The sequence below is a fragment of the Asparagus officinalis genome, chromosome 5 (genome assembly GCF_001876935.1).
Source record: "Asparagus officinalis chromosome 5, Aspof.V1, whole genome shotgun sequence".
Taxonomy (NCBI): domain Eukaryota; kingdom Viridiplantae; phylum Streptophyta; class Magnoliopsida; order Asparagales; family Asparagaceae; genus Asparagus; species Asparagus officinalis.
In genome coordinates this window covers 96,381,120-96,396,580 of record NC_033798.1, presented here as the reverse complement: position 1 = coordinate 96,396,580, position 15,461 = coordinate 96,381,120, and the positions used below count along the sequence as shown (strand labels likewise).

General features: G+C 36.8%; 1 protein-coding gene across 1 annotated transcript; it reads right to left on the bottom strand.

The window, feature by feature from the left end:
• LOC109840276 (ASC1-like protein 1) lies at positions 1,265 to 15,245 on the bottom strand. The gene is made up of 6 exons (XM_020408848.1): positions 14,856 to 15,245; positions 6,892 to 7,121; positions 6,638 to 6,793; positions 2,731 to 2,916; positions 1,670 to 1,854; positions 1,265 to 1,435 (listed from the first exon to the last, which is right to left on the bottom strand). The coding sequence occupies exons 1-6, from the start codon at positions 14,991 to 14,993 to the stop codon at positions 1,404 to 1,406; spliced, it is 927 nt and encodes a 308-aa protein (XP_020264437.1). The 5' UTR covers positions 14,994 to 15,245; the 3' UTR covers positions 1,265 to 1,403.

The following is a 15,461-nucleotide window of genomic DNA, read 5'->3' as shown; positions in this document are numbered from 1 at the left end:
TAAAAAAGGAATGACGTCACTTTTAGCCTTCATGTTTGGTCGGAAGGGTGCATGAAAGCTTGGCTCCAACTTTCACTGCTGTGAAACTAGATTTTACCACACTAGACTTTGTGGCTCCTGAGTCCTGATCAAATAACACATCTTTTTTGTTCTTTTCTCCACTCTCAAATATGATGCTCGAAACCGTAGTAGCCACCAGCACCAATGAGGAGGCAAAGTCTCCAAAAGGAAAGGGCGAAAGCGAAAAAAAAAAAGAAAATAAAAAGAAAATAAAAAGAAAATAAAAAGTGAGCATTGCCCCTAGGGATTTCATGTAAAGCCCTCTCACTCTCTCTAGTTTTTTGATTGGTATTTTTGCTCGTTGTCTTATATATGAACTCCGCATTTGATTTGATTTCCTCAAGTCCGTTTTGTTCAGACCAACCTTTAAAAGATACTCTCTTATACTTGCTTCCCCTTCGTCAATATGCTAATATACTCACTTCATATGATTTTCCCCAACCCTAACTCGCCAGTGCCCTCCACCTTTATAAGGAAAATTCTTCCCTTTTGCACTTGGCCATTATCGTTTCGATATCGAAGATGTTAGGGGAGGCCTGTGCAAAGGAGGGTATGAAAAGAATACCCTGTTAACAAAGAGGATACGCATAACAGGGCAAGCTTTAGGTGACAGGTGAATATCCTTGTACGAAAAGGCTGATAAAAATAAGCAGCAGCAGCAGCAGCAGCAAAAGAAGCATCAAAGGCTTTACACTTTTTACGTAGGACTGGCACTTTATGCACCCCCTGCAGCGATAAAGCACAGGATTATCCACAGCATGCACTTTCCATGGCACTCAACATTGCAGTAATAAAAAAAAAAGAAGGCTTACGATGCAAAAGATTACAGCGGTTAAAACTTTTCGCAAGAAAACAACTTCATGATTCAAAAAAAAAATTTACACGTTTGGAGCATGTTTTCAGGCCCTGCAGGTAGAAAAATGGCTGCGCGCACTATTTTGTTCTATAAGAAATGAATCAAAGCTTAGATACAGTCTATCCACCTGCTACAAATAATCACCCATGATTTTGACACACAGAATTACCGTCGATGAAAACACCAGCAATACCTTATCAGCACTATTCTAGCTTCTTATATTCAAATCTGTTTTCTAAAAGCTGATATACAAAAGAAGGGATCTCCAATGATGATAATTCACATACTCAAAGAATAAAAGTACATACAGCTGCAATAATTGAAGCTGAGTTCTGAGGTCAAGCTGCAAAACTAGAAGAGGTTGATCTTGCTTCAAATTATCGCCATGTACTTTGTGTTCTAGATACTGGAACACACTAAATAAATCAGAAATAATGATATGAAAATGACCAGGTTGAAGTGGCATGCACGGAAACAATTCAATAGATCAATCTTCATGTTCATCTTCGCCTTCAGAATCTACAAAATAAAAAAGAAATCAAAATGCGTGAAAGGTCAAGTGCAGAGCTAGTGTTTTCACCTTGAAAGAAACCGACAAACTTAAAAATTTATCGTGATCTCATTATTGATCAATAGAAAAATGATATGCTTCTGAACAGTATAATTATTTATGCTCAGAACTCTATTCATCCGCATGAGGTTATACTTTCACATGCATCTACCGAAAGTAAAATTAAAAGGAATAGCACGTACCAGACCGAACATCATCACCTATCTGCCCTTTTGACTGAATTTGTTTTACCAGCATCCGATAGATTAATACCCACCAATAAATATGAAGAACAAGCAAGGAAAATAGAAGTGTATTGAACACATAATAGTATATGGGCCCTTCAAACTTGTGCTTCTCCTTGTCCAAAGTCAATAAAACTTCATAACTGACAAAACACAGAAGAAGCTGTTAGTGTTAAATATTTACACATAACAGATCTGGTGATTTTTTCACAAAAACCCTTTTAACTCTATAAATAAGAAATCCCCAACCCTCACATTCCAAACAGTTTAATTTATTCTAAACCCCTGGAACTATTAGGAAATCTCATAAATGACATTAAAGAGTAGGTAATAACCTTCCTGGCTTGCCTTAAAATGCATTATTCAAGTCTCAAATTGGAAGCTTAAAGTGCTTTGTGCAGCTACGTTTGTAGAGTTCTACAAACGCAAGGTCCTAATCTTGTCCTCAAGCTAGACTAAATAAATCTACAGGCTAAAGGGAAAATTATGGTTTATGTTTTGCGTTAAGGAAAATATTGTGTTGCTCATGAAAAAAAGTATCTTAGTGAAGTATTGTGAACTGCATGGAAGTAACCACGTCTAGAAAAGTTTGATTACAATGGCCAAGAGAAAACGAGCTAGGATAAGTTTAGTTAACATAAATAATGAGATAAGAAGGCATGAAAAGATATAGGCACTTCAGTTGCATGACCAGTACGTCTGAGGAAAAGAAGCCAGAAATGAGTAACTGAAAGAACAATGGGTGTCTTTTGTTCTTTGTAATAGGTCATATAGTAGCTTCCTTTAATCGTCAAATTTCAGCTTTGGCTACAATAAACTCCTACAGATGTTAAAGAACAACTTACATGCTTGAAGGATTCATCAAAAGCCGTGAAAAGCCACCAATTTTTTCCAAGAGAAAATTTAAAGACATTGGTATGTTCCTTTTGTAACACAATCTAGCTACTCCCAAACAGCTTACAGAGGATGCAACAAAAACTAACAAAAAAAAAGAGTACATAAATGAAAATTATACTCACCTTGTACTTCGAAGAATCCACAATGGGAAGTACATGAGACGCAGTAATACCCATAAAGCAACAAAAAGAAGAAATGAAAGAACAGCAAGCCACTCACAGCCGCTATATTTTGACATCTTTCCCAATTCCAAGAATACATCACATGCATCATGAAGAGCCAAAACAACTGAACCAACACGAGCAAACCTGTTTAAGAACAAAGAAAAGAATGCCAGATCACAGAAAAAAATAAAGTGCTTCAGTTAGAAATGCTGATGTAGAATGAAAAAGTAAATGAATTGTAACAAAAACAGAAATTGTATTATGATTCTTAAAGTCCAGCCACCACACTGAAACTCCAAAGTTCGCTGAGGGTTGGGGGTTGTAATTCACTCTAACATGACCCCTCAGGTTGAGCACCATTGGTGGATCCAGAAAAACTTTCTTGGGGAACGATTGACAAATTACTATTTCAATATTTCCCAAAAATTTATATATGATGTTATAATACAGAATTCTTGACAAATTGATTAAATTCCCAACTTAGGTGGGCTAAAATTCAAATGGGGTGCAAATATCTTTAAACTATGGGGGGAAATTGTGTGTTTAAAAGCGTTTAGAATGAAATTTTATAAACTCAAGGGTATCCACTGTTGAGCTCCCTTCATGGACTGAAACCTTGACACCCGGAGGGTACGCTTGAGAAATTGTGGCCAGTAAGATTTTTTCTGGGTTGCTCTGCTACCATATTATAGTCTCAGTCACTACATCAAAACTCTGTACTTGTGATGAGGGTTGATGGTTGCAACTCTATACTCTAACAATGATCAAAAAGCATTGGTTTCTTACAGCACATATGTGCATACTTTTAACCATTGCAACTTACGCTTTTCAACAAATATACAAGCAGGACAAGTGGTTTCAGTAAGTAGAATCAGCAGTTCTGTCGCTGATGGATCAATTGGTTTGGTCTTTGACTTAATATATACAGAGTGAAGGGGGAATACACAAAGCTTTCTTTGGTCCAGAAATGCGTCTGTCTATTTGTGTTTAGAATTTATTGATTAAGCCACAGATACTCTATTCCATAAGAAGAAAGTACCACAATATAATAACCTATTGCTATGTGCAAATTATTTAGCGTGATTAAGCCCAATCCACTCTTGAGTTGCACAAATGTTTTCTCTTGCATCTGGAATGGACAGCTAATAGAAGTGCTATGATATGTACCAACCTTCTTAATTAACAAAAAATATCTACGACAACATTAACACATGAAATACTCCCATTTAAGAAGCAACTATGCTCCCATTTAGGGCAGTACAATCACAACAAAGTGGCAAGTCTACTGCACTGCAGCCTACGGAAATTCAATCTCACTTTCACAAATACTAGTGAAATTGATCCCTGCTCCAAAGAAAAAGATAACAAACAGATGATATTTTTAATTTTCATAATGACAGACAATATTCAGTAATCATAGGTAATGTAACCATCAAATATGATATTTACAAATGATGTGACAATATATTTTATACCTGCTAACAAGTTAAGCTAGAATGTAAAGAAGCATCATAAAAAATATTATAGATTATTCGCTCCTGATATTGCGTCAAATAAGAAGTTATAAATATGAAAATGATTGCCTATTTTGATCTCCTTGGTTGAACCAAGTATTGACTTCACCATGTAAGTTTGACCAAGATATAATTGAAGAGCTATATAAGTAGAATATGTATAAATCTACTGAACACATCGATCATGTTATTTCAGTGGGTTAATGCCATATGCAGTACCTACGTTGCATCAGCTTCCTAGGTAAGACACCATAGAATAGTATCTGGAAGAACGCATTTCATCATATGCAGTACCTACGTTGCATCAGTTTCCTAGGTAAGACACCATAGAATAGTATCTGGAAGAGCGCATTTCATTGATTTGTTGTAAGCATGAAGCGCTTGACACAAGTGTTATTGCTGACTTCGAATACACAGGGTTACAAAATCAAAACCAACACATGTCTCATGCTACATGCACTACATGCACATAAGTTTTGTACCCACTTACTATAGAGTTGTATGGCAATGATAACACCAAATTCACATGGCATGCAATTAGCATACTGTGAGATTCAACATAGTGAAGTAGCCTATCTATTTGCTGTTTACTCAAGAAACAACTAAAAAAATGTCAAACTACACATAGCAAATTCAAATCCTGAGTTCAATGGGCATAATAGATGTGCATAAGTTCCTTTAAAAGAATTGTGTCCATATACTGGAAAGCAGATGTTAGTTAATTCACAACACTGCTAAAATGCCACATACACTGCCCCACCTTTATCATGTAACTCTCGATCAATCAATGTATTTTATACGAGTCGCCGTGCGAGCACCCTTTGGTCGCGGAATTACCAAAATGTGGGTTGAGAAGAAGACAACTAAAACACAAGAACAATTCAGTATGGTGAACAAAAATACCTTCTCTAGATTATGAAGAATCAATTATTACAAATCTCTACCTCACAATCTCACTAGAATCGAGAACAACTTCTCAATCCTCTCTAAACCCTAATACAAAGATTAGAATCTCTCTCTGATCTAAGATCTCTAAGATCCTCACCATCTAAACCCTAATCTTTTTGATCAGGATCTCACTTAGACCTAAAACCCTTTAGATCTACATCTTGGCCTCTTTCTCCCTGTTTAGAACCCTAAACAGTCCCTATTTATAGGGTTTACAACGTGGTGGCAATCTGGTAAATAACTAAAACCAAACCCAACTAGGATTCCTTCAAAACAGAAACCAAGTCTGCCTAGGAAACCTCGATGAGTCGACTCATGACTGCATATGAGTCGACTCATGACTGATGAGTCGACTCATAAACTGGTGAGTCGACCGAGCAGAAACTTTTGACAAAACGGCTGGGTTTCGTAAGTCGACTCATGACAGGCATGAGTCGACTCAACCTGATGAGTCGACTCATGTACATGTATGAGTCGACTCACGAGCTGAAATCTGGATTCTTCGAATCTGTTGCTCGTCGTCTCGTTCCACGCTTCCACCTGTGCTCCGTCGTGTCGCTTCACACCACTATTCTCAAGATATCATGAGAATCACTTATCCTCAAGCTCCCATGAGGATCGGTTTTCCGAAGAGAAGATACACCCGTATCAGTTTTTGCCATTTGTCCATATTATTGGATTCACATGTAAAACAATACCTATCTATGAGGGTATGCTTCCTCTTTGCTTTGTGTGTGGCCAATTTAAAAATAAGGGATGATGTACATGGAAGACATGCAACTATAACTACACCCACCAAATTATAACATCTTGGTTTGCTAACTCAGAACCCATTCTGCAGTGAGACCACTGGGTTTTCTCTTTGGTTGGGGGTGGGGTAGGGGAGTATCAAACCGGTGGTTGAATCTGCATTTAAATCAAGGGCAGCAGCACAAGTTACACAGATCAGAAATAAAAATCAGCAGATTGCACATCTAACAACAATAGTTATGGCACTGAAAGTGTTGGGCAATAAAACACACCCAAACATTATAGTTGGGCCCCGTACATCCTAAAATAAAGGCAGAGAATCAGTGCAGTCACAAATTCTCAATAGAATGTTAAATAACCAGTACTTTCCTACTTCTTTACATTTTCCATCTTTTATCACCTTTCAGGGTAGAGACTACCAACCATGTCCTGAATCTGACTAATGCATTGAGGTAGTGCACTCACTGAAAAAAGAGTTCAGTCAGTTTGAAAAGTATTCATGAATCTAAGAGAAAAGATAAAATCAGAAATCCCAGATATAACATCATATAAATAACGTCTGAAAAGTTGAAAGCACTAAATTAATACGATTGTCAACTGAAAATCGGTGAGAACACGACTTTAACTAATTTCCAGGTCAGTCGGAGACAAACCTGAGTATATATGATAGGATTATAAGAATGGCGGTTGCTACATGATGGGACATGGACACTCCAAAGTCTGATCGTCGTGTCTCCCAGAACATCAATGCAAATATGGAATATGTATAGAATCCAGCAGCATACATGTAAACACCTTTAAGTTTCAATCTGAAGAGAAGCAAGCACTTGATCAACAGATATAGACAGACAATATAGCCATTGGATAAGTTGATGCAAAGCATGTAGAGATTTATATAAATATTTACTTTATCTTTTGATCAGGCCAGACTTGATCTCCAGGTCCTACCCAAAAGTATCTGGTATTTTCAAACCATGGTTCATTATATGTAACAGATAAAGACAAAAGCTCTCCTGTGAGAAAATAAACAAACTTCCATGCTGATTCCTTAAATTTTTTAATCTTCTTTCTCCCTCCATCAACTTCATAATTAGGTTTGTCATGCCCTTTTCCAAGAACAAGCCTCTGTGCCACTTTCTACAAAAGCAGTAATACATCCAGTCAAAAGACACAACAGATGACAAAAAATGATTTTTCCAGTAATAAAGCTGAAAGTTCTACCTATCTACACAATTATTAAATAACAAAGTTAAGAATTTGGAAAGTTGAATAGAATCTAATTTAAGACATAAAAAATAAATAGAATAATGATGAGATAAGGAACTGTGTTTTTATGTATCAATTAGATTAGATGTGAAACTTATTTACAAGACAGGGGAAAATGATATCACAACTATATTAAAATGGAACCACATACACAATCAGTGAAAGTATGTAAGGCTTATTCTTCATATAGTGGTTAACATTGCTCAGTATGTGCCATAGCAGAAACAGACGCCTTGTAGAAGCATTTTTGTCGTGTGCCTATTTCAATCGATCCGAAGCTGGCAATTAGCAAGAACCAGGAATAGTAGAAGGGCTGAGAGAACAACCATTTAAAGAAAATGCCCAGCGTAGGTGCATATAACAAGGAGTTAGCAACAGCATAGTACAGTATTTTTAATTTCTGAACAATACATCAGCATTTGCATCATGTCTACCCCTTCTTGTGGGTGCACTTTGTTATGAAAAATCATAGGCATAATACTCCCTTCGCTCCACAATGATCGCCCAGTTCATTTAAGTTGGGATCTGATCTTATGGTACAAGAATTTGCAAAGCCATACATGAGCATTCACAAGGTTGAATAAAAGAGATTTTTTTTCTACGGTATGCTTATGCCTGTGAAGTAATATATTGTGTTGCGCTTGCTAAAATGCTTCAAGCTTAATAATACTGAATAAACATATAAGTGCATTAGTCAACACAAGGATCACAACTAGTCTTATGTTCTACTCAATGCTTTTAAGAATCTTATTTTATCATTTTAATTAGTGAGGCCTGATTCTGATTGTTTATCCTGACACCCTTCAGCTGCTATTATACAGAAAGCTGAAATTTGTCATTGACTGAGAGCACTACAGTACATACAGAATAACAAGATTTCTTCTGCTTTCTATAGGGTTTGACTGCTGGATGTTGTGTTGTCACATTGATCCAAACTTCCATCTCATATAAACATTGACAACAGGGCCTAGAAATCAAATTCTATGTGAAAATACTAAAATACTGTCTATATACAATAGAAAAACTCTGTTATTACTCGAGAGGTGCTCGCTTAGTACAAGTACGATATAACAGAAAACTCACATGAAGATATTCAAATTCATGGCTTCTAAACTTCAGAGAAAGGTGCATAAAAGAAAATGTAATTCCTAGATATTGATGTTTTTCTTTTTATTAGGGCCACGTTTCTTAGAAACTTCTGAGGCAGCTAAAAAATGCATTTGTCAAATAAGAGTTGGGATTCCGTAACACTTCCGCAAGTAAGGCTTATGCTAAACAAACATCAAGAAGGATTCTAAGGACTAATCTCCTAACTTGTCAAATGAGGTGATCTTGTGAGTGAGTGAATAAGAGTGTATATAAAATAACTTAACTCTTGGGTCGAGACCATATTAATAAATTCATCATAGAAGTTTATTTATAATTTTAAACTACTCTTCATTGTTGCTCTTTACTCTTTAGAGACGTATGGTCTTAGGAAAATATATTTGCAACTTGTAGATTGTTGGTTTCCATCAGTACAAGAGCTAAAACAATATATTCCCATGAGGTTTTGTTCTCATGATAAAAATTTGTATATGTTTCATGGTCTCACAAAGTAAAGTTCCTTAACAACATTATCGAAATTTCTGTATTTTAGAAATAAAAGTTTTCTTAAGCTAGAAATGCATACCATTTCTCCTTTGTTTTAAACCTTAACCGCCTAACAACCACCTAAAGTAGAAAAGCAAGTGCCAAGAGATAAAAGGATAAAACGTAGGAAGATGTCAAAAAGAGAGTGCAGATGGTAGAGGTTAACTGATCTAAAAATCTCTGTAGGTTTTGAAAATTGGTTTCTATACCAGAAGAAGAAGATAAAAAGAGGGAAAAGTAATGGGGGATAACTGAAAGAGGGTATGAAATCCTCTTTCTAAGTCACCATTTCAAAGTTTAAAACGTCAGAATTTGAGCTTCAACTTAAATCTATTACCCTTTGTCATGTGTCCCTTTACTGCCTTCAAGTATATCATTATCAAGCCCTGGTGTAGAAATGAGAGCAAAGTAAACCCCGGAATGTTTATGGCCACCCTCTCATTCCATCTATGTGTAAGAAAATGGCTGAGATTTTTCATATGAAGATGCATTTGCAACACAAAACAGAAAAAGAGCAGCTTCCCAACAATGAAATCCTTTAACGATCGTCCATGGCAGCCTCTGCGCTTTATCCAAGTCCCATGGGCATATCACATTGGATAGTGCATGCCTAAGCATCTTGCACCCATGATTTTGGGTTGCTGAAGCACCTAGATAAGGTAACCTAGAGCCTAGGAGGCCATCTGATGATAATAATGCATCTTATAACTCTTTTAAAATTATCCTGTTAGAGTATAAATTATAACCATCAACCCTTCACCTCAATTTCAAAGTTTTGTGCGGATCCTGGCATGGTACCAGAGCAACACAAGCTCAAACTTTGCTGGCTACGAAAAATGATATCGCTCCGCAAGTCCAGGTGCCCATGAAAATATGCTTAACTTGGGGAGATTTAGAATATAAAATTATACTCGTTAACTCTCACCATAAACTTGAAGTTTTGGGGTTACGGCACGATCCTTTAACATCATGTCAGGGCAACCCGGATTTGAATCTTAATGGCCACGAATTTATACTCCAATTTAAAAAAAGATCATCTTTTATGAGTTGAAGCCTGTGAAAAGACCCTCAATCTACAGAGGCATGTTAGAGTACATTTACGTAGACCTAGAATGTACATTTACAACTCCATCAAAAAAAATTAATTTTGAGAAACTATTGAATTGTTGATGTAATTTAAAGTTATCTGCTTTAATTTTAGGTGCAAAAACAATATTTGCATCCGCAAAAATATTTGTGTCCGTGTGCGTTAGGATACATATATGGTTACTAAATATTTATACCTGATAAAATATGGTTACCAATATGGATATGTAGAGAAATATCTGGATCCATGTCCAAAATATCCAAACATATGTTGATCATACAATTGCAATTGTTTTGATTCTATATATTAATTGATTTGAAATTAATTTTGATGGTCGAGAGAGAGATTAATTTTGATGGTCAAGAGATTTAATCTTAGCTTTTCAGATATAATGATCATGTCAACAAACTTATCACACAAACTATTTTTTTTAATCTTATATGGTTTTCTCATATTTGATTTGCATCTATATGTATGCATGTATGTATGTACAGTGTTCAAAAAACATATTACACCCCCACATATGCGGGCAAGTATGCGGAATCGGCTCATTTCTTCTTAGAAATGGGTTAATTCGCTCAATTATGCAACAGCCGCATAATTGAGCGAAAACCGCATACTCCCCTGCATAAAAAGAGTATATGGGCGAGTTTTAAGATAGGTATTAACGGGTTTCGGGTCCAAAAAATAAACCTGTAAATGTTTTAAACCTAAAAAACCACTCAAATACTTATCCCCTAAGTCCCGATTCCTTTTACAGCCTAGCTCCGCTGTCTCTGTGGAAAAAAAAAAGAAAAACCCTAAACCCCTCTCCATCTTCACCATCGATTGTCCTCTTCACCATCGGATCTCTTCTTCCACCGCTGGATTTCCTCTTCCACCGCCGGCAAGATCTCATCTTCCAATCTTCTCCATCTTCTTCTGGATCTCCTAATCACCGTCTTTTTCTTGTAGTGTTCACCATCTTTCGTTGAAGCTTCGAGTCTTTACCATCTTCCGTGGACTTCTCCTTCGAAGGTTAGAAAACTCAAAACTAATGCTTTTGGTCATTATAAAAGTTTCCATATTTTTTATTTATAATTATTGGGTTCTTTTGATTTCATCTAGTTAAGACCAACTGCAGTTAAATGAGGCATCCCTTTGCTGGATGAAAACATTTGTAGAATGTTTCATAAAAAGATCCGATCTAGAATTTGCATGATCATAGTGACTAAAGGCAAATGATTGTTGATGAGAAGTTTATAAAAGGAAGCAAACACACATGAAAGTCCAAATAGAGCTGGAGGGAAGAAACATTAGGAAAGTTATTTCATTTTTGTTCGTCATCTCATATAAAAAGCTTAAACAATCATCCATTTGCATTCATGAATCTTTGGACTTATGGAAAGCTTGTAGATTATATGCTTATATTTTAATAATACCAGTTTGATCAAGGAGGCTGCTATGCTTTTGGGAATCAATGTGCTCCCCAAGCTGCCTTGTGCATGATGAAAGTTAAAGGGGAGCATACATGTTGTCTCTTGATCTATTTCTGTTATTCTGAGTATTTCTGTTATAATGAGTGTGAGTAGTTAGACTCAGAGCTCTATAAATTATGATATTAGTTTTTGACATTCATTTTTGTGAATAATGTTTCCACTAGCTTTATGATAGCAGAATAATTATGGGCATTCACTGTTGACTACCCTATGCTTTACTTTAAGACTCTCCAAAGCCCAATGTGGTGATTATTATTTAAATGTGATATTTTGCGTTTATACGTGTAGGATTTCTTGATTTATGTCATCATCAATGGTCATCAATGACCGCAAATTCAAGCATGATACGAGAGACAAACAATAGTGGTGAGCAAATACTGAAAAAATCTCCTGGTTCTACTGACGTGGGATGGAATTATAGAAAGCTCATGAAGAAGGATTGTCATCTTACTGTGCAATATAAGAAGTGCATGAAGGTTATGAAGGGAGGAGTCAACCATCTCAAACAACACATTGCCAGAATTGGTGAAGAAGTAAAGGGATGCCCTCTTGCAAGTGATGAGGACAGGCGAGCTTGTCGACAGAACTTAGATGCAATCAAGATGAGAAAGAACGACAAGAAGAAGATGGAGTATGAGATGAGACAAGAGGTCCGCATTTCAAACAAGAGGGAGGAGGAAGCACCCGAGCTAGCTAGTATTAACTTGAAGAAGCCACGTATCTTCGGTCTATTAGATAAGATGGTTGCAAATGGTAAAATGAAGCAAACCGTGCTTAATGAGACTGAGAGGAGGCAGTGGAGAGATTTAGCTCATGAAAAATTGAGAATGTGGGCATATGTACTGGGACTTACTTTTCATGTATTTGACATGAAGGAAATTGATATCGCATGTGAGGCGATTGGGAGGTATGGGGCGGGGTAAAAGGGGCCTAGTCAGTATCAATTTAGACTTTCTCTTTTGAAGAAAGCATGTGATAAGACTAAGGGAAGGTTGAAGAAGCAAAAGCAATGGTGGGATGAGTACGGTTATAGTATTCTTACCGATGGATGGACTGACAGGAGGCACATGAGTGTGATGAACTTGTGCATCCACTGCGATGAGGGCACAAGTTTCCATCAAATCTATCGAAAACTCCGAGCATGCCCACACGGCAAACTACATCTACAAGTGGGTTGAAGATTGCATAATGGAGATTGGAGAGTCTTGTGTAGTGCAGGTGGTTGCTAATAATGTTGCTTCTAACATAGCTGCAAAGAACAAGTTGAAAGATGAGTGTTCGAATATAGTCTAGGCTAGTTGTGTGGCACACACGATTGATTTGATGCTGGAGGATATTGAGAAACTTCCAAAGTTTAAGTCTATGACAGAGAAGGGGAGGAATCTCATGATATTTCTCTGCTCGCATCATAGTACTCTTTCTTTGATGCACAAGTTTACTAATAGAAAGAAACTTGTTCGCCCATCGCCCAAGAGTTACACGGTTTTTCACTTCCTTCCTTAGCTTGACTAGTTTGCTGGAGAAGAAGCCGTAGTTAGCCGTTATGGTCTCTTCACCTGAGTGGGAAGAGAACAGATGGGCCAAGACATCTAAGAGAGTAGCTATCAAGTATACAGTCCATTCCAAGATTTTTTGGAAGGATACACAATTGTTAATCAAAATTTATGCTCCTCTTTTCAAGCTACTGAGAATTGTTGTTGCAAAAAGGAGGCCCTCCATGGGCTTTATCTATGGTATACTGGAGGATGCCAAGAATGAGATAAAATTTGCTTGCAATAGGAAGGAGGTTGTTTATCAACCGATTGTTGAGATTATCGAAAAGCATGCAACAGACAGGCTAGACAGTCCACTACATTTGGCAACTTACTTTTTGACTCTCTATTACCACTATAGAGATAAGACGCCTCACGAGACTATAGCTGCTAGGAGTATCATTTACTATTGTCTTGATGTATTCTTTCGGGGATGGAGGAGGCGTAGGACAAGGTTGCACAAGAAGAAATGGAGAAGTACAAGAATGCAAGGCTTACGGGAAGTGGATTGTCAAAACGTTATTATATGAGTTTCAACGGCACGAATAATTTTGTAAAATATGTATCTTGATTTGTAAAATATGTCGACATACTAAAAAGAGGAACCAGCTAGACCCAAAGAGGCTAAATGATCTTGCATTTGTTGCAAGTCAATAGAAAGTTCATACAAAAAAGAGAAGGAAGAACAAAGAGTAGCAAAAGGAAGGACGTGCTTCTAGCTAATGATGATTCTAGAGCATTGCACTGGAAGCTCGACAATGTTAAAGAAAGGAAGAATGAAGAAGAAGAGGAGATCTTTTCTGGTAGCATACTTTCATGGAAAATTGTTGCCGATGCTGGTGGGGCTAATGAAGACCAGCGTAGGAGGAGTAGAAGGATACCCAGGAGGCATGCTACTAGGGAGAGGACAGATCAAGAGGGTTCTTCTAGTGCAGCTATTGATGACATGACTGATGAAGGGATTAATAAAGATGATTTGGATAAGGATAATAATGATGATTTTGAGGCTCCCTCTAAAGAAGAGTTGGATGTTGGTGTTCGTTATGAGGATGATGAGGAAGACTAAATGCTTTGGTTTTATTTTAATTTAAGTGTTTAATTAGTAACTTTTATCTGAGTAGTTAGTTTATTATGATGTATGCATGGATAATGGATGCGTTGGATTGAGTGTTTAATTAGTTAGTTAGTTATTGATTATTCAGTCAAATGTTTATTGGCATTTTTCTTAGTATATGTTCTATCTTTTATGAATTATATACATTTTTATGTATGAAAAATAATAAATATATGTTAAAAAATTCAAAAACGCATAATTTGGCATAATCTGATTAATCGGCACATAATCCAATTAATCTTGACTTGCTCTCGGACCGCACGGATAATAAAACCGTGTTTTTGATCATTGTGTATGTATGTATGTATGGAACAATATGGAGAAATTTAGCACCAAACATTTTTGTGCTTGGTAGTGAGGTGACTCATTCACATCCACTTATTCAAATGAAGGACAACATTCACACGGGTTAGAGAGTGGATGAGAATGAGACACCTCACTACCAAGCACACGAGACATGTATGTATTCGTATCCATATTCATGATTGATAAGCGGATATGAAAATGGCAATTATCATATCTGGGCCGTAGCCAATCCGTTTGCACCCCTAGCTTCAATACACTCAAATATTGAATAAACAGCTAAAAAATCAAAAACTAATCACTCAACCTCAAATACGAAAATTTGATGATGATGATAATAATAATAAACAGTTCAGATAGCAATCAACCATCAACCTAAACCGGGCAAAATCAAATTTTTAGAACATAATCACCATCATCTACACTTTTCCTTTCTTTTTTTTCCTTTTTTTTAATTACCTCAAACACGAATCTGTCGAGAAAGAATCTGACGATGGGAAAGAAGACGACGAGGATTGGGAGAGCGATGAAGTCATCGTAATTGGGATAAGACTCCTCCTCCCAATTAATTGACGGTAAGAACTGCGTCAATCCCATTGGAGTTAATTCCTGTCAAAGATCAAAAGAGATCCAAGAGATTCAAAGGGAAGGAAGAGACTAGAGGTTGAATATTGATTTCTTCCTCCTTCAATGCAATTTCCCTCTCATCGGGTCTCTATCTCTCTTACAAGAGAAAGAGCGTTGAACGCTGGATTCGGAGAACAGAAGTGGACTCAACAGCTGATCAAATATTTTTATAGAGTTGGACTCTCGATTTTTATCGGATGGAGCTTTTACTTGGATTTTGTATTTGGGCACGGTCTCTTATGTACCAGAACTCTTTTTTTTCTTTAATTTTTTTTCCCACTTTTCTTTTCCGGTTTCTTCTCGTTATGCCCGTCAAGTCTATCATATTTACAAATTTCGGTAAATTGCAGATAACACCCCTCATCTATACCTCAGCAGCGCTCATCACCTCCCTCAACTAGTCTAGTAAAGCACTTAATGTGATGCTCACAGCTTTAA

What these genes read in the sequence shown, in the direction of transcription:
- LOC109840276 (XM_020408848.1), bottom strand. Translation starts at nt 14,993, where the DNA reads ATGGGATTGACGCAGTTCTTACCGTCAATTAATTGGGAGGAGGAGTCT. An exon ending in TGGCCTGATCAAAAGATAAA is followed by an intron (nt 6,794 to 6,891) that starts GTAAATATTTAT and finishes GCTTCTCTTCAG; the next exon opens with ATTGAAACTTAAAGGTGTTT. An exon ending in AGGTGATGATGTTCGGTCTG is followed by an intron (nt 1,436 to 1,669) that starts GTACGTGCTATT and finishes TTTATTTTGTAG; the next exon opens with ATTCTGAAGGCGAAGATGAA.